This window comes from Hyperolius riggenbachi, chromosome 3, assembly GCF_040937935.1.
Source record: "Hyperolius riggenbachi isolate aHypRig1 chromosome 3, aHypRig1.pri, whole genome shotgun sequence".
Taxonomy (NCBI): domain Eukaryota; kingdom Metazoa; phylum Chordata; class Amphibia; order Anura; family Hyperoliidae; genus Hyperolius; species Hyperolius riggenbachi.
In genome coordinates, this window is record NC_090648.1 from 493,598,922 (window position 1) to 493,623,992 (window position 25,071).

The 25,071-nt window shown below is 45.6% G+C and overlaps 1 protein-coding gene across 3 annotated transcripts in view; it reads left to right on the top strand.

The window, feature by feature from the left end:
• Window positions 1–25,071, top strand: part of TTC38 (tetratricopeptide repeat domain 38) — a 46,005-nt gene that overhangs the window by 1,257 nt on the left and 19,677 nt on the right. For 2 of the 3 annotated variants that reach the window (XM_068278215.1, XM_068278214.1), the window contains exons 2-7: window positions 13,037–13,114; window positions 13,780–13,861; window positions 15,491–15,662; window positions 19,792–19,965; window positions 22,685–22,760; window positions 24,346–24,465. In XM_068278215.1, coding sequence (XP_068134316.1) covers window positions 13,055–13,114; window positions 13,780–13,861; window positions 15,491–15,662; window positions 19,792–19,965; window positions 22,685–22,760; window positions 24,346–24,465 — 684 coding nt within the window. In that variant the 5' untranslated portion in view covers window positions 13,037–13,054. Of the gene's footprint in view, window positions 1–730; window positions 739–13,036; window positions 13,115–13,779; window positions 13,862–15,490; window positions 15,663–19,791; window positions 19,966–22,684; window positions 22,761–24,345; window positions 24,466–25,071 lie in introns of those variants that run through there. The other variant, XM_068278216.1, reaches the window with a different exon arrangement.

Below are 25,071 nucleotides of genomic sequence, written 5' to 3' on the forward strand. Positions count from 1 at the left end.
GCAGGTGAGGGGGCAGAGTGACTGCAGTGGGGTGCAGGTGGGGGGAGGGGGCAAGGTGACTGCAGGTGGGGGGGGCAGAGTGCCTGCAGGGGGGGTGCAGGTGTGGGGGGGGGGGCAAAGTGACTGGGGGTGGGGGGCAGAGTGACTGCAGGTGGGGGGGGCAGAGTGACTGCAGGGGGAGTGCAGGTGGGGGGGCAGAGTGACTGCAGGGGGGTGCAGGTGGGGGGGCAAGGTGACTGCAGGTGGGGGGGCAGAGTGACTGCAGGGGGGTGCAGGTGGGGGGGCAAGGTGACTGCAGGTGGGGGGGGCAGAGTGACTGCAGGGGGGTGCAGGTGGGGGGGGCAAGATGACTGCAGGTGGGGGGGGCAGAGTGACTGCAGGGGGGTGCAGGTGGGGGGGCAAGGTGACTGCAGGTGGGGGGGTAGAGTGACTACAGAGGGGTGCAGGTGGGGGGGCAAAGTGACTGCAGGGGGGTGCAGGTGGGGGGCAGAGTGACTGTAGGTGGGGGCAGAGTGATTTCAGGGGGGTGCAAGTGGGGGGGCAGAGTGACTGCAGGAGGAGTGCAGGGGGGGGGGGGGGATAGAGGGCATGCAGGTGGGGAGGGCAGAGTGAGTGCAGGAGGGGGTGACAGAGAAGCTGCAGGGTGATTGCATGGGGGGCTGGCAGAGAGAGCGCAGGGTGGGGGGACAAGGATACTACAGGGGGAGTGCATGGGGGGAGGGGCAGAGAGACTGCAGGGTGAGTACACCTCTCACTTTTCAGTAAATATTATATCTTTTTGTGATACAACACTGCAAATATGACATTTTGGTACAAAACACATGTAAAGTAGTCAGTGTACAGCTTGTATAAAAATGTCAATTTCCTGTTCCATCAACATAACTCAACACACAGCCATTAAAATGTACCAGAGATGATGAATACTTACCGTTTTATACATACCTGGTGCTTCCTCCGGCCCCATGTGCACAGACCACTCCCACACCGCCGTCCTCCGCTGATTACAGCTCCATTATCGGGTCCCGTTACTTCGGCCAGTCTGTGCAAGTGTAGTGCACTTTCTACGTTACTTCTCAGCGGCCGCTGGGATGGTTTTCCCATTCATTCATTTCCCGTCTAACAACCAGCAGTGATAAGCGTGGGAACACGTGCCGGGGGGTGGGGTGGCGAGCGGGAGTGTGCAGTGTCAAGGGACGTAATAGCTACATTCTTGCAAGGAGAAGAGGGAATTTGCAGGGACATAGTTACTTGTCCTGGGGGATGGTAAGTGGTTAAATGGAGATACGCTGTTCTGCAAGCATAAATAAATGTCATTGGATGCCTTAAAGAGTAACTGTCGGGCATAAAATCAAATCTTTTGATGTGGTAAACAAGTAATAAGGATGCTGATCAGACTATTACTTTTCTTGTTGATAAATGATCGTTCCCCAGTTTACATCACTCTTATTTGGTACACAGAAAATTCGGTACACAAAAGAGAAGTTGCAGGGCATGCTGGGATGTCTTTTTTGATTCTCTACTTCCCCTCAGACTTAACTAATGCAGCCTGATTGGCTGAAGCCACTTTCCCTCCTGTTTTCCCCTCCCACACCTCTGTTCCTTTCTGATTGGCCAAAATTTCTCAGGCTGAAACAATGCAGTTTCTATAGCAGTGGTGGTGAACCTTTTTGAGACCGAGTGCCCAAACTTCAACTCAAAAGTCTCTTGTCTCTCGTAAAGTGCCAATGCGCCAATTTGAACAAAATAACCCCTCCCCCCCCCCCCCCTCACAAGACATGACAAATATCAGGCCCTCAAACCTACAGTGACCAGATTTTTCTGGGTTCAACACGGGCGGAGGGTTTGCGAAAAATGGGCATAGCCATGACATTGTATGGGCGGAGCTAACATAATGATGTAACAGCGAGGCATAAGAAAGCAGTGTTTCCGCCATGATGTAGTGAAACGAGGATTCGCATCATGGGTGTGCAGAAACTGTGTGATGCTATTTATTAGTATATCGTAACCCCAAAGCAGCAAATATAGCCAACTATGACCATTAAATAATAAATGCAGCAACAGTTACCCCACACACCAGAAAATAAATGCAATGTGGGCAACATGTCAGCAGGAAATAACGCAATGTGGCAGCATTTCACCAGAAAATAAACGCAATGAGGGCAGCATTTCACCAGAAAATAAACGCAATGAGGGCAGCATTTCACCAGAAAATAAACGCAATGAGGGCAGCATTTCACCAGAAAATAAATGCAATGAGGGCAGCATTTTACCAGAAAATAAACGCAATGAGGGCAGCTGTTCACCTGCAAAAAAAAAAAAAAAAGAATTTACTCACCTGACAGAAGTCCCCTCACCCGGCTGGCTTCTGCTGTGCAGCTCCCCGGACGATCTTGCTCCTGCAATCTCCCACGCTGAATGGAATAGCAGGGCTACGGGGAGATGGCGCCCGAAGCCCTGGACACAAATAGTCTCCAGTACAGGGCTTCGGACGCCATCTTCCTGTAGCCTTGCCAGAAGACTATGCAGGCTGGAGCGGGGCTGCGGACTATGAACTGGCGCGGCATCTGCTAGACGCCGCGGCCAGTTTAATGCAATCATACGGTGGCCAGATGAGCAACGATAGCGTGCCTGCAGATAAGGCTACGCATGCCGGGTCTGGCACGCGTGCCATAGGTTCGCCATCGCTGTTCTATAGTGAAGGGAGGGCAAATCAGGCAGAGGAGACTAAGGGCGGATATTACATCACGACTGGCTTCAAAATAGCCACAATAAATATGGAAACTGTCTAGAACAGGTATGTCAAACCGGTCCTACGAGGGCAGAGGTCCTCACACATTTTTGACACAGCTCAAATTAATTAATGGGTCTGAATCCATAAAGTAGAACACATTCCTCTCTTTCTCAGTCCACCCTAAACACTGGCATGGATCTGGCCCTCCAGGCCTGGAGTTCGACACGTGGTCTAGAATAGGATTCTCTACTTTTCCTTTATAAAATACACAGGAATCATAACATGGACAGTGCAATACATCTGTTATGTAAGTAGAGCAAGTATATATAAGTATATATATATATATATATATATATATATATATATATATATATATATATATATATATGTATATATATGTATATATATGTATATATATATATATATATATATATATATATATATATATATATATATATATATATATATATATATATATATATATATATATATATATATATATATATATATATATATAATATTTTTTTTTTTTTTTTTTTTTCTGAGATAGTATGGCTGACAACTCCTCTTTAATTACAACATCAGGAGGGTCTCGCAGGGATGCTAGCTAATTTATGACAAAAAGAAAAGACCACACATCTGAGCATAGAAAAAAAAACAGATCTACTTACCCGGGGCTTCCTCCAGCTCTTGGCAGCCCATATGTCCCTCGCCGCAGCTAACCTCACCAGGTTGGCAACTTCTGCTCGTGCTCACGTGGCCTGGTGCATTTGCCGCAGAAGTTCTGCGTCTCTGCAGAATGCTCCCAGCCACTGGAGCGCGAGTGGTGCGTCCTCGCACAGGCACAGAAGATGCCGCCCTGGTGAGGTCAGCATCTCCAACGGAGGGGATCCCGGGACACCGGAGCTGCGGCGAGGGACATATTGGCTGCCAAGGGCTGGAGGAAGCCCCAGGTAAGTAGATCGGTTTTGTTTTTAAATGCTCGGACCTGCTCTGCACACGTACCCCAGACTCTGTGTATTGAGGAGACATCCTAAATCGTTCAGACGTAACTTAGCCAGGCTGAAACAGAATTGTGGAATTTAAGACCCATCTTACCAGCACAAAAATTAAAAAGAATTCTGGTATTTAAAACCCATCGTATCTGCACAAGAAATTGTAATCCTCGTTTAAACGTTCATCTACAGTTTTGAACCAACGTATAAAGTTTGTCTCTCTTGTTAGTCTTTCGTTGTGAGATTTGAAGCCATCCATTAAAGAAAACCTGTAATGGGAAAAAAAAAACCCTCTGGGGGTATTTCTCTCGGGAGGGGGAAGCCTCTGGATCCTAACAAGGCTTCCCCCGTCCTCCTCCGTTCAGGTGCCGGGACCCCCAAAGTGTAGCGAGGTAAATATTTACCAACCGCAATCCTGCGCAGGCGAACTAGCCGCTCTTCATTCAGGTTAAGGTGGAAAAAGCTGAACCCGATCGAGCCGCTCTACTGCGCTGTCCTTTTGTGCCTGCGCAGTAGAGCGGATGCGATCGGGTTCGGCTATTTCCACCTAGCCTAAACGAACAGCCGCTGCTGCGCCTGCGCTGGATCCCAGCAACTTAAAGAGAAACTCCGACCAAGAATTGAACTTTATCCTAATCAGTAGCTGATACCCCCTTTTTTACACGAGAAATCTTTTCCTTTTTACAAACAGACCATCAGGGGGAGCTGTATGACTGATGTTGTGGTGAAACCCCTCCCACAAGAAACCTCTCCCACAAGAAAAATACGTACTATTGGCAGTTTCCTGTCTGTGAACCTTGCTGCATTGTGGGAAATAGCTGTTTACAGCTGTTTCCAACTGCCAAAAAATCATGCAGCAGCTACATCACCTGCCAACAGTAAAAATGTCACCATGTAATAAATGTTAGAATGTAAATCAGGGATTTACAAGATTTTACAACGGGCAAACACTGACTAAATCACTGGCGTTCCTCTTTAAATACATCCTCGCTTGTCGGGGGAGGATTCGGGGGAGCCAGCGCTGGATTCCCCCCAAGCTACAGAGGGGGAAGCCTCATTGGGACCCTGAGGCTTCCCCCTCCTGAGGTTAGTTTCCCCCAGAGGATTTTTTATTACACAGTCTCTTTAATACAGTGATGAGAAGATCCCTTAAACTGTGGCCACTTGAGCAGAAATGTGTGGGCACTGGGAGATCAGTATAATGGTTTTTGCTTTATTTTTTTCTTGTAAATGGTGTACCTATGGTGGTTCATATCCACATGTAGAGTTTGTCTTATTTCTCTCACCTACTGAGAGAAACAAGACATGATCATGTATACCAGATTAGAAGAAAAAGTGCCTTGTACTTTGTATTCCTGTTGTTTACCTGGTATCCGTATACAGGAATGGATGTGTTTGCAGGTCTCATATCTTTTCTGTGGGCAGGGTGATGTTCCATTCTGTTTTGGCATATTCAAAGAACTCCTGACAATCATCTGTTTAAGATTGGGTGGCTGTTGATATGCCAGGAGGGAAGGTGCAGGGAATATCTTTCTCATTCTCTGATCCTTATTTAAAATAGCATGAAGTTATTTTGCAATCTTTCTTAAGATGTCCAGGTGGGGGTTGTAGGTAACCACCAGTGGGATATGGTTCTTTTCCTGGTGTTGCTTGTATTTCAGGAGTAGAGTCCTAGGGGTGATGTTAGCTTTCTTGATTTGGGCCTCGGCCATTAGAGGATTGTATCCTTGTTTAATAAATCCATGTAAATCCAGGTGTTTATCTCTGTTACCCCTGTCGGGAGGACGGTCTGTTGGTTTGTGGTACATAGGACGTTTGTAGGATGACAACCCCCACCTTCCCGGATGTATATGGCGCTGTCCAGAAAGTTCATCTCCGTGTGAGAGTATTTTAGTTTCAAGAAAAACATTTCCTTGTCACAGCTTATAGAGCTCCTAGAGCTCTTCCACTGCAGAGATGCTACAGTGTGGTTACGTCCTGGTTTCCTGGCAGCACAGAACGGGTTAACCTCCTGTGATTACATATTGGCACAAAACTCGGCTGACAGCTGAAATTGCTTTTGGTGTGCTAGTCAATCTTGGACTTTGTTCTCTTTAGGTAAGTATCTGGTTTTGGGTCCCTGAGCTTCGGCTCAGGTAGACTTTAGTGCTACTTTCACAGTTGGACGTTGCGTTTTGATGCGACGTTAAAGTCGCAACGCAAAATAACAACGCAACGTCCCAAAACTGTCACAACGCAACTCTATGCCCTGTTATCATCGCATACAGTAGGGTATACAAGCAATGAAAAGTATGCTTCCAGGTCATTACTGAGCATGTGCAAACAGTCCAACGCAGCTAATAACGTGTATAACGCACAGCATGCAGCACTTTCTAATAATGCTGCACGTTACACACAAACGCAACGTGTGCACTGTGAATGTTGCACAGACTTAGTATTGCTGTGCGTTAGTCCACGTAACGTTAAAACATTTTCTAACATGCGACTTTAACGTTGCACTGTGAAAGAGGCCTAATGGTTTTGTATATCAGGATGTAATAATCATCTGATCCTTGGCAGGTCTTCAGATTCGGTAAATACAGCCTCAGATGAACCACAACACCTGACATATCACACGACTAAGCTAAACTGCAGAAGCGGTGTGGAAAAAAACGAAGTGCCTCCTTACCTCTTCTCTAGGAACTGGGGGGGGGGGGGGGGGGGTAAAGGGTCTTTTTACACTTAAAGTGAATGTTTACCGTTTCAAAAAAGAAAAAGTCAGATACTCACCTAAGGAGAGGGAAGGCTCGGTCCTAATGAGCCTTCCCTCTCCTCTCCCGATGCCCGGTCCCGCGCAGGATCCCCCGTGGCAGTATTCGGCCAGTTCGGTCAAATACTGCCACTTCCGCATGCCGAAGGGAGCTTTCGGAAGCCTTCGGGAGCACTCGGGCTCCCGAGGACGGGGCCGCTCCATACTACGCATACACGAGCTCCCTCTATGACGCGCTCGCGCGTACGTAGTATGGAGCGGCCCGTCTTCAGAAGCCCGAGTGCTCCCGAAGATCTCCAAAGTCCCTGCGGCGGCGGACGCGAACGGGGGAGCCAGCGCAGCACCGGGAGAGGAGAGGGAAGGCTCATTAGGACCGAGCCTTCCCTCTCCTTAGGTGAGTATCTGATTTTTTTTTTTTATAGCGGTACCCATTGGCTTTAAGGCTGCTTTCACAGTGAGACGTTACAGGCGCATGTTAGTGCACCCACCACACAGTAATGAAACATCAATGGGCTGTTCACAGTGCCCACGTTGCGTTACATTGTAACGCAGGACGTCAGTTGAATGTGCTGCATGCTGTGCGTTATGCGTGGCTAAGCCGCGTTAGACTGTTTGCACATGCTCAGTAATGTTGGAGGATGAGGTCTTCCCTCCTCGGCCAGCCACATGGCGAATTAATATTCACTGCACTGTGTGACGTGCAGTGTTTACTTCCTGGAGCGCCGCTCTGTGCGGCGATTGGCTGGTGGGACCACGTGATGCCGCATGCGTCCAAGAGTACGCATCACGGCATCACAGGATGTGTGAAGAGCCGCTTAACGCGGCTCAATGTAATGTCCAGCTACAACCCCACTATGCGTTGCGTTAGGTGCACGTTATGCGACCTTAACGTAGCACCTAACGCAACGTCTTAGTGGGAAAGTAGCCTAAAGGAACACTATTATGAAAATCGAAAAATGCATGTAAACATACGAAAAAGAAGTACATTCTTCTAGAGCCATGAATTATTTTTCTCCTATGTTGCTGTCACTTTCAGCAGGTAGTAAAAAAACTGGCATTATCGACAAGTTTTGGGCTAGTCCATCTCTCCATAGGGGATTCTCAGCATGACCTTTATTCTTTATAAAGACATTCCCTGAAAATGATTTATAAAAAGATGCTGGCCAGCCTCCCTGCTCGCTGCACACTTTTTTTGGTAGTTGGACAGAGCAACTACCTTTCGCTAAGTGCTCTTGAAACTAAACAAAACCATGAGAATACCCCATGAGGAGATGGGCTAGTCCAAACCTGTGGGTTCTGTCAGATTTCTACTACCTACCAGCAGCATAGGAGAAAAGTAATGTATGGCTCATTTTACTCTGGAAGAAATGTACTTTTTATTTGTATGTGTGCAAATGCTTTTTAAAAGTTTCGATTTTGGTCTTTTTTTTTTTTTTTTTTTTTTTTTCTCCATAGCAGTGCATTGTGAAAAGCTTCAGTTTTTTTTTTTTTTTTTTTTTTTTTTTTTTTTTAGTGCAAAGTGTGAAAGAGGCCATAATGAAACATGGTTACTTCACTGCACATCAGTTGTTACTTCAGTTATAATTGACAGCAACTGATATAGTGTAAAAGGACCCTGAGTGGCAGCCGGGTGCTGACGATCCTCATCATGTGACCTCCAGTATAGCTGTAGAAGTGTTTGCTGGTCAGGAGTATTCCGGTGTGTTACCACAATGCCTGTGTCAACAAATGATGCCCTCTGCCAGGCAGAGCCCAGCACTCCATTGGTGTGAAATATAACACTGTTGTCCCTGAAGCTGTAAATGTGGCCATACATCAGGTGACGTTGCGGCCTATCGAGCAGCCGATTCCATTATTCTAATCAAATCGGATGGAAATCGGTGCCGCCAAGCGCATGCCTGATTGACGATACCACCAGTTTCAGGTTGAGCATGTCGATCAGACATGCTGCAAGATGTCAGGCCGTCACGGTCGATCGGGTGCGTGCGGGTGCCGTGGACCCGATGCTGCTTCCCCAGTGCAGTGTTCTCCCCATACATTTTTTCCAGCCGGGTGGAATAAAAAAGTAGCCGGGTGGAGCAATATGAGAGAATGCAGGGCCGGCGCTTCTGTAAGCAACTCTGCTTACAGCATAGGAGGAGGTGATCCAATGACAGCCGGGTGCTCATCAAAACTAGCCGGGTGGAGCACCCGCCTAAAAGAGCCTGGGGAGAACACGGCAGTGTGTAAATGTGCGTGTACCTGTGTATTTATGCATTACCTGCCCTGTGTCGCAGTGCCCATCCGTCTTCCAAATCCGACGCTCCTCCATTAGTCCTATGCACGTCTCCGGCGCATAGCACGCCGGCAGCATGTATACACCTAATGGAAGAGAGGTGGATTTGGAAGACGGATGGGCACTGCGACAGAGGACAGGCTTTGTATAAATGCACACATGTGGCAGACGCGGATGATTCCCGAGAGATTTCATGCAGAATTTGATTGAGAATCGGCCTGCAGTGTGTGGGCAGCCGACAGATGTCTCTCTAATCAGATTTGATCAGAGGGCGATCTGTCTCTTGGTCGAATCTGCCCATCATTGTTAGATGTATGACTTCCTGTCTCTCTGCTGATCACATCACCAGACAGCTGTAGAGAGTGTTTGGAAACGGAGCAGCTGATATCGTTTGAAGAATGAGTGAATTATTTTGATCTCCCACACGCCACACACACACAAGAGGATCTGCGCAATATCGCAAATGCACGGCGCACTTTTATATGTATTATAACTACAGCGGCTCCTTCTGGAAACCGATAAATAATCCCTCCTGCAGCTGGTCTCAGAAATGCAGCATTCACAACAGGTCTGTGGAGTCAGTAGTACTGACGTCTAATAAATTTAAAGCGAGATTGCCAGTCATAAAATCAAATTCCATTTACCCACTGCTCTGTGTTTATTATGTAGTCCACATCCTGACCTTGCATTGCAAGCATTCCAGTATAGTCATAAATGTTTCTGCTGTAATATCTCAGTCAGCCTGTCTGTATTCTGGTGCAATGCAGAGGAAAGGGAAGCTTGTTATCTCCGCTCCCACATTCCTGCTCCTTGCTGATTGGCTGAGGGCAGTGCAGTGTGACACGAGGCTGAGAAGGGAAATACACCCCACCCCTCTGCAGAAGCCGCTGAATCTATGCTGTGCTCACAGGTGTTTACAAAGCAAGCTAGATATGACAGTGCCGTTTATATAGAGTTCAGTGGGGATGAGAGCTAGCTATGCATATACCATTTCAGGCAGGAGAAAAAAAAAAAAAAGAGTAAGGCCTAGTGCACACCAGAGCGGTTCTGCTGCGGTTTGTGATCTGCTAGGGTAATGTATTTCAATGGGCTGGTGCACACCAGAGCGGGAGGCGTTTTGCAGAAACGCATACTCCCGGGCTGCTGCAGATTTTGGATTGCGGAGGCGTTTCTGCCTCCAATGTAAAGTATAGGAAAAACGCAAACTGCTCTGAAAAACGGCAGTTCAGAGCGGTTTGCCAGGCGTTTTTGTTACAGTAGCTGTTCAGTAACAGCTTTACTGTAACAATACAGGAAATCTACTACACCAAAACCGCTACACAAAACCGCAAAATGCTAGCTGAAACGCTACCGAAAAAGAAGAAAAAGCGTTTCAAAATCTGCTAGCATTTTGCGGATCTGCTAGCGGGTTTTGGTGTGCACCAGGCCTAAGGGAGGAAATAATATCAGGATTGGCTTTATTCAGAGGCAGTAAACATGGAAAATGCCTGGAACTGGTTTTTTTTTTTCTGTATAAAATTCACTGAATGTGGACAGTATAATGCATGTGTTATGCAAGTAGAACAAGTATTTATCTACTTATATATGTGTGGTTGTTTTTTTCCTGGGATAGCATGGCTGTCCATTCTGCTTTAACCACTTCACCACTGAGGGGTTTTACCCCTTGAGCTCCAGAGCAATTTTCACCTTTCAGCGCTCCTTCCATTCATTCGTCTATAAAATAATTATTACTTATCGCAATGAACTATATCTTGTTTTTTCCGCCACCAATTAGGCTTTCTTTAGGTGGGACATTATGCCAAGAATTATTTTATTCTAAGTATGTTTTAATGGGAAAATAGGAAAAATGTGGGAAAAAATGTATTTTTCAGTTTTCGGCCATTATAGTTTTTAAATAATGCATGCTACTGTAATTAAAACCCATGAAATGTATTTGCCCATTTGTCCCGGTTATAAAACCGTTTAAATGATGTCCCTATCACAATGTTTGGCGCCAATATTTTATTTGGAAATAAAAGTGCATTTTTTTCAGTTTTGCGTCCATCCCTAATTACAAGCCCGTAGTTTATAAAGTAAGTGTTGTACCCTCCTGACATAAATATTTAAAACGTTCAGTCCCTAAGGTAACTATTTATGTATTTTTTTAAATTGTAAATTAAAAAAAAAAAATTAATTACCAAAAAAAAAAATAAATGGAGTGTGGGAGGTAATGAGTTATTTTTTTGTGTATAAGTAATGTATTTGTATGTGAAAAATGCTTTAGGGTGTAGTTTTACTATTTGGCCACAAGATGGCAACAGTAACTTTCTGTTTAATGCGACCTCCAAGCGTTCTTCCGTCCTTCCTTCCAAATAAAATATTGGTGCCAAACATTGTGATAGGGACATAATTTAAACGGTTTTATAACCGGGACAAATGGGCAAATACATTTCATGGGTTTTAATTACAGTAGCATACATTATTTAAAAACTAGAATGGCTGAAAACTGAAAAATACATTTTTTTCCTACTTTTTTCCTATTTTTCCATTAAAACACATTTAGAATAAAATAATTATTGGCATAATGTCCCACCTAAAGAAAGCCTAATTGGTGGCGAAAAAAACAAGATATAGTTCATTTAATTGTGATAAGTAATGATAAAGTTATAGACGAATGAATGGAAGGAGCGCCGAAAGGTGAAAATTGCTCTGGTGCTCAAGAGGTAAAACCCCTCAGTGGTGAAATGGTTAAAGAGAATGTCTGAGGAGAAGTGTAAATATATATATATATATAGATATATATATAGATATATATATATATATATATATATATATATATATATATATATATATATATATATATATATATATATATATATATATATATATATATATATATATATATATATCTATATCTATATCTATATATATCTATATCTATATCTATATATATATATATATATATATATATATATTTACACTTCTCTTCAGACATTCTCGTTAAAGGTTATTATGCTGTTGCTTATCTTTTAGAGCAGAGAGGAAGTTCTGAGTTCAGGTCCACTTTAGGGCTCGTTTCCACTATAGTGAATCAGCATGCGGATTCGCACAGCCAATATATGTGGATGGGCCTGTTTCCACTTGTGCGTTTTGCGGGGCGTTTTTGTGTGCGGGGAAAATCTGCACGGCAGAGCCGTCCAGAATTCGCTCCCCGCACACCGCTATGCGAATCGCATTCAATGTATTTAATAGGGAAATCGCATGTGGTTTTTGCATGCGGTTTTCCCCGAGATTTCGCATGCGATTCCGCATAAGAATCAATGTTACTTTACACAGGCAGTGACATGGTTAAAATCGCACATACCCTTACCTATGCGGAATCGCAGCAAAAAACGCATGTGGAATCGCACCCGCATGCGATTTCCTCCGCTGCGATACCGCACTAGTGGAAATAAGCCCTTAAAGTACACTTTAAAGTACAGAAAGGGATATGGAGGCTTGCATATTTATTCCCTGTTAAACAATATCAGCTGCCTGGCTGTCCTACTGATCTTTTTGGCTGTGGTAGTTTCTGAATCACACACCAGAAACAAGCATGCACATCCAATGACACTTTAGTCAGAGCACCTAATCTGCTGCATGCTTGTTCAGGGTCTATGGCTACAAGTATCGGGAGGCAGAGGATCAGCAGGACTACCAAGCAGTGTGCATTGTTTAAAGGGAAATAAATATGGCAGCCTCCATATACGTCTCATGCTTTGGCTTTGTTGAGCGCTTAAAGTGGGATAACACTCTCACAACATTCAATAAAAATGTGTTTGCCACTTTTTATTACCCATACAGTTATTACGGTATATTTGATTTTGTGCACAAGTAATATTGTCTGTACAAATTCCCAAAGTACAGTGTATCTGCTCTGAAAGCTGCCATTGCATTTTATTGCATAAAATCTTTCTAGTGATCACTTCTCAGCTCTTTCTGCTTTTCATCTCAGTACAGCTCAGTTTTGGCAGTTGGTTAATGTTTACTAAATGTATCTGACAAAGGAATGTAAACAAAAGATAATGTTATCGCCTCTTCGGATGCAGCCAGAAGCTGCTCACAGAAGCAAGAAGCTTTTCCACTGAAGAACAACTGTTTGAATGATGTTCTGCTACAATTTTTTTATTTGTTTTAGTACATTTTATGTTGTAAAGAATGTTTTAGAGCAAAGGGGAGATGCTGCGTTTCATATCACTTTAACGTTTTTTGTGTGTTGGATTTTTGCCCATGTAATCTCTCAAGTCTCTTTATATATTTTGATGCAGGCCTGGCAGGATGCTGGGATGTCCATGAGCACCACCAACAATGAGGCCTGTAAGATGTTTGATGCCATCTTATATCAGGTATTTGGGAATTCGGGGACCCTTCCCCCCCCCCCCCCCCCCCCCCCCCACCACCACCACCACCACGTTCAGTTCCTCTGGAAATAACAGAATGCGTGTTAACATGTTAAGCCGGGTGCACAGATTTTACTACCCAGATCCACAAGAAAAAAAAATGACAATCTCAATCACTAATCGCTCTACAAATTGCTGACTCTAAAATAAAATCGTTTCTAAAATTGACTAATGTGAGATCTGTAGTGGGCACCCAGCGTGAGCTGAATTCACACCTGGCATAAATGCCACCTAAAGCTGTCATAATTGTTTCAGGTAACAGTTTTCCCAATTAGGGTATAGATTTAGTGCTGGGCTCTCCACTAAGCAGATTATTCTACATGCTGATTGGTGGGTGGAGAGCAGCAGCACTCTGATGAGTCATTATTGTGCTAGCTCCTCCTATCAGGGATTTTCCCGATTGCCTCCTGTATAGTCCAGCTGCTGCTTTGCAGAGGAAATGAGGAGGCCGATTCACTTTACTAAAAATATCTTTAATGATCGTTTGAACAAATGCAATAAGTGTTAGGATTCTGTGCGTCATATGATGATGTGCTATGTTTATTGCTGTGTATCTGTCAGGTGTGCTAAGTTCAGTGACTTTATCTTGTGGCATTCTCTTCTCCTTTCAGTATGTCAAATGGACCAATGACGCATCGTTTGGAGGGATTGAAGGATGTCTGTCCAAAATCAAATCTGCCGATCCGGAATTTGGTAGGTTCTACAGCGGCAGAATCCTGAATTACAGACCCTCGCCATACCGAATGTTAGACAGATCAGTGCACCGCTCAGCTGCAGCGCTTATGCCTGTCTACAGAGAATTTCCCTTATTCATTTCAGTTAAATCACTTGTAAAATGGACAGGAGGCCAGACACCAGCCACTTCCTGTATCACAGCATGTCTGTGCTATAGGCTGCAGTCTTGCAAGAGATTGCGTCTGTGCTCCGCCCCCTTGCAGTCTGTACAGCAGGATGATGCAATCTGAGCAGCAGCAGTCACTAGTGATGCTACTAAGCTGCTTTTTAGTCATAAAATATTTGCATAGAAAAGTCATTATCTGATTCCTAAGCTATGCAATGCTATGTTTAGCCCTTTGCTTGGGAATCTTATACTCTATTTCAGTTTTAAAGAAGCCTAAACAGTTCAGATCTGCATTCATGAGCATTCTGAATGTATACATTAAGGGTGCATTCACACTGCTGATAATGTGCAGTGTCCATGTTTCTCTATGGGTCAGTTCACATTCTATGCGTTTTAACTGAAAGCTTTTTACAATGCCCTGCTATGGAACAACTTATCAGTTAAAATGCATCTGTTTTTCAGCGTTGAGAGTGAGGGCTTGTTTGTTTATTTTTGCCCTTTTTTCCAGCGCAGACGATTTTCAAAATCGCCCACAAAAGGCTTGTGCAATGAAGCTCTATGAGAAGGTTCATATCAGCACGTTGCGTTGCCTGTACCATTTTTGGGGTGCTTTTGCTAAAATGGAAGGTATAGGAAGAGCGCTAAACGCTCACAAAACCGGTTTTTAGAATAAATTCATTATTTTTATTCTTTTCCAGGTCAGAGTTCACTTCCTGACTTGCGTTAGGGAGTGAATGACAAAGCTGCTCTGGAAAAAAGCGCTTTTACCAAAAACACGGCATGCAGTGGAGCGTCGGGAGGGGGGGAGCGCACAAAAACGTGAAATGCTTGCGTTTTCGTTTTTAGGTGTGAACGAGGCCTAAAAGCGCCCTAAAGCATACCTGAAGTGAGAGGGATATGTGGGTGACATATTTACTGTATTTCCTGTTACACAACGCACATTGCCTGATTGTCCTCTGCTTCTAATACTTTTAGCCATAGCCCCCGAACAAGCATGCAGCAGATCAGATGTTTCTGGCTGAAGTGTGACTGGATTAGTTGCATGCTTGTTTCGGGTGCGGGATTCAGACACTGCTGCAGCCAAAGAGATCAGCAGGACAGCCAGGAAATTGGTATTGTTTAACATGAAATAAATATAGCAGTCTCTATATCCCTCTCACTTTAGGCGTCCTTGAACTGTTTAGGCCACGTGGCTGAGCTTCCCATGTACAGAAGCCCATACGTGATCAAGCCTCATGTCTACACCAGCTCACACGTGGCAAGCCTCCCATGTACACAAGCCCACACATGATCAAGCTTCCCGTCTATGTATATATTCTAACAAATCGCAGCACAACCAGCTGATCCCAGAGCTCCATTAGCCACAGATCAGGTCTGAGCAAGCAGAGCAGGAACCTGCATGTATGAACTTAGATCATGTATGTGTGTGTGTATGTGTATATATATCTATATCCTGACTTCTGTTTCCTGGTTTCTTGTAGTGTTGGGTCATGTGATCGCTAACGGTTTGGATCTGATCGGCACGGGACGATCGCCGCTGATTGATAAAGAACTGCAGATGAATCTGAAGACCATGTCAGACCTGGCCCAGAAGCAGACTCTGACAGAGCGGGAAAGTCTGCATGTGGCAGCAGTGGAGGCGTTCGCCAGAGGGTGCGTGTGAGCCTCCTATGTCCAACCAGGCAGCTTCTGTTCACCTATCGTTTTTGCAGGATTACCAACATGAATGACTAGGCTCCACCCTCTATAGGAGGCACAAGCATTGACAAGCCTCTCCCCATCCTATGCTACTATTGAAAGAGGGAGGGGTGCAAGGGATGCAGGTGTAAAGGTGGCCATACATTTAGCAAAAGATGGGCTATTCGACCAAGAGACAAATTTGTCTCTGATCGAATTTAATCGGAGAGATCTGTCGGCTGCTGATGCACTGCAGGCCGATTCCCAATTGATTTCAGCATGGAATCTGTTGGGAATCAGCCTTGTGGCGTTGCCTCGCCGCTCCTCGATACTGTCCCCACTATCGGTGTCTACCGTCTCCCCACTCTTCCTCACATACACGCGCCCCACATGGTTGCCGGCGTAATGTGGGCACATGTAAACGCCCATGTTATTCCAGCAACCATGTGGGGCGTGTGTATGTGAGGAAAAGGGCGGAGGTGGAGCCAGTGGCAGACACAGACGGGTAAAGGATTCATACACTGTTATTTTACACTGGGGAGGACGGCACCGGGGGCTCTGTCACGTTTGATGCTTGTCCCGATATCGCATGCCGTTTCTAACGCGCACCCGATGGAGCACGTCAGCCCACATCTTCCAGGATAAATCTAACAACGAAAAGTAGAGCCCATAGATGCACAAATCTGTAGCAAAATACAAAAGTCTTTATTAATCACTCAATAGTCATAAAACCAAAAACATGCAGCAAAGCAATAGGGGATGGGAAGGAGGCGGGGGGGTGGGTGGGTGAGGGGGGTAGTTGGAAAAATAAAAATGGCGGTCAGAGCTGTACGATGGTGGTTATATGTATAAATGATCTGTAAGATCAACACAAAGCAGCCAAAAGTAAAATGTATGAAATAATCGTGGTCCTGCTAATAATAGTAGCAGTGTATTTATTATTATTATTGATCTATAAATCCCCAACATATTCCGTGGCGCTGTACAAAGTAATAAAGACAAATACATAATACAGACAAATGGAATACACCAATGTACAAAAACAAAATACAGAATTGGTGACAAAATACAGAATTAGTAATGACAGTGACAAAAGTAACATCATAAATAAAATGTATAATGATTTCCAAGACACAAAAGGGTGAGAGAGCCCTGCCCTTGCGAGCTTACAATCTAATGCATACACGTCAAACTCCGGCCCGTGGGCCAAATCTGGCCCTCAGAGCCATTAAATTTGGCCCTCAAGTGGTTTCCCCACTTTGCATTATGTTTGGCCCACTCTAGGTCAACAGGGAAGCTATACTATAGGGTAAGTGTTAAAGCACCATGGAAGCCATATGGGGAGGTGGGAGGAAAGCGCTAAAAAGCAGGAAACTGCATAGGGGAGTGAGGACTACTAGACACCAGGGAACTGTATAGGGGAGTGAGGACTACTAGACACCAGGGAACTGTATAGGGATTGGAGGGGAGCCAATAACACCTGGGAACTGTATAGGGGAGGGTGGAGGGCAGCTAAACACTTGGGAACTGTATAGGGGGAGGGTGAAGGGGGGGCACTAAATACTAGGGAACTGTATAGGGGGAGGGTGAAGGGGGGCACTAAACACTAGGGACCTCTATAGGGGGAGGGTGAAGGGGGGGCAATAAACACTAGGGACCTGTATAGAGGGTGGGGGGGGCACAAAAACCCCAGGGAACTATATAGGGGTTGGAGTGGGGCCATTATACACCAGGGAACTTTATAAAGGAGGAGGGTAACCAGTAGGTATTGAGGTTGGCCCACGACTAGGTCCCAGTGTTCAATTTCGGCCCATTTTGTGTTTGAGTTTGACACCCCTGATCTAAAGGAATGGGGGGAAACAAGAGTTGGGGATGTATCAAAACTATAAGAAAATCAGAATGCCAAGCTTATGTATAATGAATAGCAAAGCACAAAAAGTGCTTTGTTACATGTTTTGGTTTCTATGACTATTGAGCGATTTTAATAAAGATTTTTGAAATTTTGCTACTGATTTGTGTGTCAATGGGCTCTTTTTTGTTATTAGATTTACTGTATATACTCGACTATAGGTCTAGAAATTTAGGTCTGACTCACTATATAAATGTACAGGCTACACGAGTCATAGGCAACACTGAATAATGTGTGTACTATTAGTAACATTCCCATTTGCAGCAATTTACCCAGCGGTGACACTTTCTTGATAAAAGAAATGCCAGAAAACACTGGTCACAGACTCACAATTAACAAGGGAAGGGGCAGGGGGAAGATACTATGCTGCAGGAGGAGGAGTGAATAAGTTCTGCACTTACGGGGCCTGGAAGAGTTATTGGCTGCACTTAAGGGATGGGGGCGGGAGGTGTTAATGGCTGAAAATACTCTATGCAGTGCAGCTGTTAATGCTTCCTGATTCCCGAATGCAGCCATTAACTTTGCTGGATAGACTTATGCTACGTACACACATGCGACAACGATCGTTCGTTGAGAACGACGAACGAACTTTTAATTGATGAAAGAACAACCTAAGTAAAGTTAGTTTTAAAATGTGTGTAATGATCTGATCGTTAGAACGAACGTTACATCACGTAAAGCAACTATTGCGCTTGCGCATAAAGTTTCATGAAGAAATAGCGAAATGCGCATTTCAAGCCTAGTACGAACGACCGTTTCCAACGATGTACTACTTTTGCAAACGATCGTCGTTGGTAAAAATCCGCCAAGCTAGATCGTTCGTTTTTAACGATCTAGCTCGTCCGTCGTTAGATTTAATGATCGTTGGTTGCTTCTTTTTAAACGATCGTCGTTTTGAAACGATCGGGGAACGATCGTTTCAAATGACTATAGTCGCATGTGTGTACGCACCTTTATACTTGAGTCAATTAAACATTCCAGCTTAGAGACTCTGAAGTCTCCTAAAATCCCACTTTTTATTAAACATTTAACTTTTGCACTATAAGCCCTGCTAAAAGCCGCATCCCCGTTTTTAGAAAGCTGTTTACAAACCCCCCAAATCCCAGTGGGAAAATGCAGGGTGCGCTTCCTCATAGAGGCAGAGCTTAGGGCAGTAGCTCTGCCTCTACTAGCGTCAATCCCCGCTGATCGCCGCCTCTTCCCGCCCCTCTCAGTCTTACTTCCCTGAGAGGGGCGGGGGAGAGGCGGAGATCCACGGGAGATTGACGCTAATGGAGGCAGAGCTGCAGCTTAAAAGAAGTCATCAGGGAAAATTAATAAAATAAGTGCTACTTACCGGGGGCTTCCTCCAGCTCCCAGCATGTCGCTCGCCGCAGCTCTCCCCGCAGCCGTTTGCCGCAGCTCCATCCCGGTACCGGCAATGACGTCAGTTCTGCGCCGGCGCAGTCCGCTCCGGCCCACGTGGCGGTGATTGACAGCACCGCTCGCGCAGGCGCAGTACAGGCCGACCTGGAGGTCGCCCTGACGTCATCGCCGGGGACCGGGATGGCGCTGCAGCGAACGGCTGCGGGGAGAGCTGCGGCGAGGGACATGCTGGGAGCTTGGGGCTGGAGGAAGTCCCTGGTAAGTAGCACTTATTTTACTAATTTTTTCCCCTGATGACTCCTTTAAAGCTCTGCCTCTCCGGGCAGCAAAATTCACGACCAGGAAACGCGTGGATTTTCCCCCGGTGTTTGGGGGGTTTGTAAACCGCTTTCTACCACGGGGATGCAGCATTTTAGCAGGGCTGATAGTGCTAATAGTAAATGTTTAATAAAAAGTGGGATTTTAAGAAGCTTCAGTGTCTCTTTAAAAGGGTCAAATATTGGAGTTGGTTTATACGTGAGGTCGACTTATATTCGAGTATATACGGTATGCTTTTTCCTGCAGTAAGCGCTGTTGTGTATATTATTGGTGTTTTACTGTTGTAGTACTCTGGATATTCCTTCTTGTGCCACATCTTCCAGCATGTCTGATCGACACGTGTCCAATTTCGGCCCGCAAATGGTTGCATCGTCTATCGGACATGCTCTTGGCGGCACCGATTTTCATCCGATTCAATTATAATAAGCGGATAGTAGTTTTGCCGCCAAGTCGCCTGATGTGTGAGAGACAGCGCAATAGATTACATTCTGCTGTAAAAACCTTTCCCTACAGAAATCTCCTGAAGGCCTGTTTGCTGTGGGAAGATATTCTGCACAATCACCCGCTGGACGTTTTGGCTCTGAAGTTTGCGCATGATAGTTATTTCTACCTCGGCGAACAAGTAGCAATGCGAGATTCTGTCGCCAGAGTTCTTCCCTACTGGACCCCCAAAACCCCTCTGAGCAGGTAAGTGCCACTAATAGGAATCGCAGCACTATGTATACACTGTCAGTGATGGAAGCTTTGCTGGGGGGTGGGGGCAAGGGGGAGGAGTAGCACACTTCCAGAATCCGGGATACGGAGGGAGGATCATTATCCTGAACTAATTATGTCCGCCATCTGCTCTCCATGGCAACCGAAATGAAGACTGTAAAGGTGCGTACACACATCAGATAAAAGTCTTTGGAAAATGAAAGATCACAGACCAATTTTAACGCCTTCCTGTAGTATAAGAGCCATACCTACACAGTCTATTCTATGGAGTTGAACTCCCCATCAGATAGAAATCTTTGCAAGATGCTGCACACACAGATGCTGTACACATTCAACAGACCAGTATCTGCAAAAGATCTGTTCCTTCAAAAGATCTGTTCCTGCAAAATGCATTCATAGTCTATATCTGCAGATCCTCATACACACCTTGTTTAACGGACATTCATCTGCAGATCAGACAATTATCTGCCGATCTGAAGATCCATCCTGGTGGATCTGATCTGCAGAGAATTGTCCATTAAACAAGGTGTGTATGAGATCTGCAGATATCAGACTATGAATGCATTTTGTAGGAAAAGATCTTTTGCAGATACTGATCTTTTGTGTCTGTACAGCATCTTTGTGTGCAGCATCTTGCAAAGATTTTTATCTGATGGGAAGTTCAGCTCAATAGAATAGACTGTGTAGGTATGGCTCTCATACTACATGAAAGGGGGTAAAATTGGTCTGTGATCTTTCATTTTCCAAAGACTTTTATCTGACGTGTGTACCCACCTTAACTAAGAGTTAATCCTGCAGGGAACCCTGTTATCAGTATGTTTTTCAGATATGTAAGAAAACTAATTGCTACAGGAAAACCACACAAACAGGGATAGCATACAAGCTGCATGCAGTGACAGGAAAGCCACACAAACAGGGACAGCATACAAGCTGCATGCAGTGACAGGAAAGCCACACAAACAGGGACAGCATACAAGCTGCATGCAGCGACAGGAAAGTCACACAAGCATAGGGACAGGATACAAGCTGCATGCAGCGACAGGAAAGTCACACAAGCATAGGGACAGGATACAAGCTGCATGCAGCGACAGGAAAGTCACACAAGCATAGGGACAGCATACAAGCTGCATGCAGTGACAGAAAAGTCGCACAAGAACAGGAACTGCATGCAGCTACAAAAAAGCCACACAAACACAGGGACAGCATAGAAGCTGCATGCAACTACAGGAAAGTCACACAAGCATAGGGACAGCATAGAAGCTGCATGCGGCGACAGGAAAGTCACACAAGCATAGAGACCGCATACAAGCTGCATGCAGCTACAGGAAAGTCACACAAGCATAGGGACAGCATAGAAGCTGCACGCAGCGACGGGAAAGTCACAAGCATAGGGACAGCATAGAAGCTGCATACATCGACAGGAAACCCACACAAGCATAGGGACAGCATAGAAGCTGCATGCGGCGACAGGAAAGTCACACAAGCATAGGGACAGCATAGAAGCTGCATACAGCGACAGGAAACCCACACAAGCATAGGGACAGCATAGAAGCTGCATGCTGCGACGGGAAAGTCACACAAGCATAGAGACAGTATACAAGCTGCATGCAGCTACAGGAAAGTCACACAAGCATAGGGACAGCATAGAAGCTGCATACAGCGACAGGAAACCCACACAAGCATAGGGACAGCATAGAAGCTGCACGCGGCGACAGGAAAGTCACACAAGCATAGGGACAGCATAGAAGCTGCATACAGCGACAGGAAACCCACACAAGCATAGGGACAGCATAGAAGCTGCACGCGGCGACAGGAAAGTCACACAAGCATAGGGACAGCATAGAAGCTGCATACAGCGACAGGAAACCCACACAAGCACAGGAACTGCATGCAGCTGCAAGAAAGCCACACATTGAGGGACATGTAATTTGGGAACTCAGCTACACTGCCCATAGTATTCAAAATCAGTTAGGCCTCATACCACATGGAGGAGGTAGAATTGGCCAATCAAGATTGGATGTGTTTTCACACTCATAAGCCAGCCATCCACTAAACAACTATGTTTTTGATCAGCAGTGTGAGGCCCCGTTTCCACTATCGCGAATCCGCATGCGTCTTGCGTATGCGGATTCGCATAGACAATATAAGTGAATGGGCCTGTTTCCACTTATGCGTCTGCGGGAGCGTTTTATTGTGCAGAGAAAATCTGCACGGAACACCCTGCAGAATTCGCCTGCGTGTGGAATGCAGGCGAATCGCACATAATGTATTTAATAGGGAAATCGCATGCGTTTTCCCCATGCGTTTTTTGCCGCGAATTCGCATAGGTACCAATGTAAATTCACACAGGCAGTGACATGGTTAAAATCGCATATACCCTCACCTATGCGAATTCGCATGCGAATTCGCGGCAAAAAACGCATGCGGAATCGCATCCGCATGCGATTTCATCAGCGGTGGAATCCAGGCGATTCCGCACCGCAATAGTGGAAACGAGCCCTGAGGGATCGGCGATCACCAAAAACATACATTGTTGTTCTGTATTTTGATTGTGTGATCAGAAAAACAAAAAACTAACATTTTTGCCCAGTTAGAAGTTTTTGTCTAATCGCACGTCTAATTGGGCAGAATATTGTACGGTGCATGGCCAGCCTTGCACACAAAATGGTCATGTGATCTCTGTTTCCCCCAGCTACGTGAGAGGCATGTACTCGTTTGGACTTCTGGAAACAAACTTTTATGACCAAGCTTTACAAGTGGCCAGTGAGGTAAAAACCCCTTAATATCTCACACTTTATATTAGCATGTTTTTTACCTGACGTGTGGTTAAATGTGCTTATACTAAATGTGCTTTATCAATAATCCATGGGCATTGATTAGCTTTGCCGTGGCCTGGCTCTCTTCCTACCTCTCCAAGCACTGCTTCAGGACCTCCTTCAATGAGTCCTTGTCCACCCCCAACTACCACCCAGTGGTAGTCCCCCAAGGCTGGGTCCTGGACAAGGTCTCCTCCTGCCTATCAGCCATCTCCTCCTGGATGTCCGCTAGGTTCCTGAAACTAAACCTGGAAAAAACATAATTATGATCTTCCCACCCCAACCATCCCTGACCCTCCCAGATGTGAATGTCACTGTTAACCACACTACCATTGGCCCTACCTCTCAAGACCGCTGTCTGGGTGTCACCCTGGACTCCGCACTCTGCTTCACTCCCCACATCTAAAACCCCAGAAAGTCCTGCAACTTCCACTTCCGGAACATCTGCAATATCCGCGCTTTCCTGACCTCTGTCACCACCAAACTCCTCACCCATGCCCTTATAATTTCCCGCCTTGACTACTGCAATGCCCTTCTGTCTGGTCTCTCTATGACCCGAATTGCCCCGCTGCAGGCCGTCATGTATGCTGCAGCCAGAATTATTCACTGCTCCCATCGCTCCACCATCGGCGGATCCCCTCCGTGAATCCCTCCACTGGCTTCCTATCCAGTCCAGAATCAGATTCAAGATACTGTGTCTGACCTACAAATCTGTCCACAAAAGCTGCCCAAGCTACATTTCCGATCGGACTCAGAGGTACACACCCAGCCGTTCGCTCCGCTCCTCCAGTGAACTTTGCCTGACTGCCCCCCGCCTCCGGGACTTCTTAAGAGCTGCTACAACATTATGGAACTTCCTACCTCCCCCCATTAGTGTTTCCCTCTCCTTCAACATCTTCAAGAAGGCCTTCAAAGTGCACCTTTTCACTCTGGCCTACCCCCCCCCCCCCCCCCCTGGTTCTCTAAACCCGCAGCTGAACTCTGGTCCCTGCCTTTCCTGTCCCTACCTCTCCCTCTAGATTGTAAGCCTTCGGGAGGGTCCTGCTCCTTATGTCTCCTACCTGTTCATGCACCTCCATTACCGTACACCCATCCTATGAATCTGAGTGAACTTGTCTGGCCTAATCTACATGTTGAGGAAATGCTTTAAAAAAAAAAAAAAAGAAAGAAAACCCTGAGAATCCCACATGTGGAGATGGAGTAGTTTAAAACCTGTCGGTTCTGTCGGATTTTAACTGCTTTTTTCGCTAGAATGGTCCTTTAAATGTATAATGTTATTTTGATTATATGCATCTGCCATACATATACAGTAGACTACAAGTAATGAGTGAATCTTTTATAGGAGAATAAAACACTAAATTAACAGTAAAGCAGAGATGTTTTATCTGATAAGGTAACTGGCGCAGCACGCTTCTGGTGGTGACAGGTCTTCTTTATTGTCTCTCCATTCTGTACATTTCATTGGGGGGAAAATGCTATACAGTGAAATGGCGCTTCAGTCTGTGATGTCACTCTTGTCTCTTCTGTCCCCCGCTAGGCTCTGGCTGTAGAGCGGACGGACGCCTGGTCTGTCCACACCATCGCCCACGTACATGAGATGAAGGCAGACATAGAGAAGGGACTTTCCTTCATGCAGCAAACCGAGAATAACTGGAAGGTAAGGCCAGGCTGGTTATCCCCACTGCTGCTGGCTGAGGGTATCGGGATAGCCTGTGTTTGTTTATGGTGTCATAGGTGTGGGTGCTGAGGAGCTGACTGGCTTACATCACATCGTTGTCTTTGTAATTTCCAAGCATTTTTTTTAGGCACCTAGCAGTAACAAGGAAGCTCTAACCCCAGTCCCCCCCCCTCCCCCCCATCTATAATGCTGAAAACTGGCAGCACACATGCATACGCAGCAAGTGAGAACATAACACAAACACTGCATGCTGCTGTGCTGCAACTATCCTCAGCTGCGCCCACCACTTGTGGACAGGATGGGTAGTTTTTCTGTGGTTTTGTGGGCAATTAAATGGCCATTCTACTGTCGTCCAAGTGTCTAACTGCCCTCTAACTGCTCACCAACTGCCTTCAGACCCGTACACACGCTCAACCAAACTGCCTGATTGTCGTCTGACTTTAGTCTGTTTTAGACTGTTGGTCGACAATCAGGCATTTGTACGCGTGCAAAATACTTGACGAGCGACTGATAACAGGTGTTTCGAGTGATCCAACTGTCGGTCCTATGCACACGACGGTTGGTCTGATATCGTGCAGTTGATGT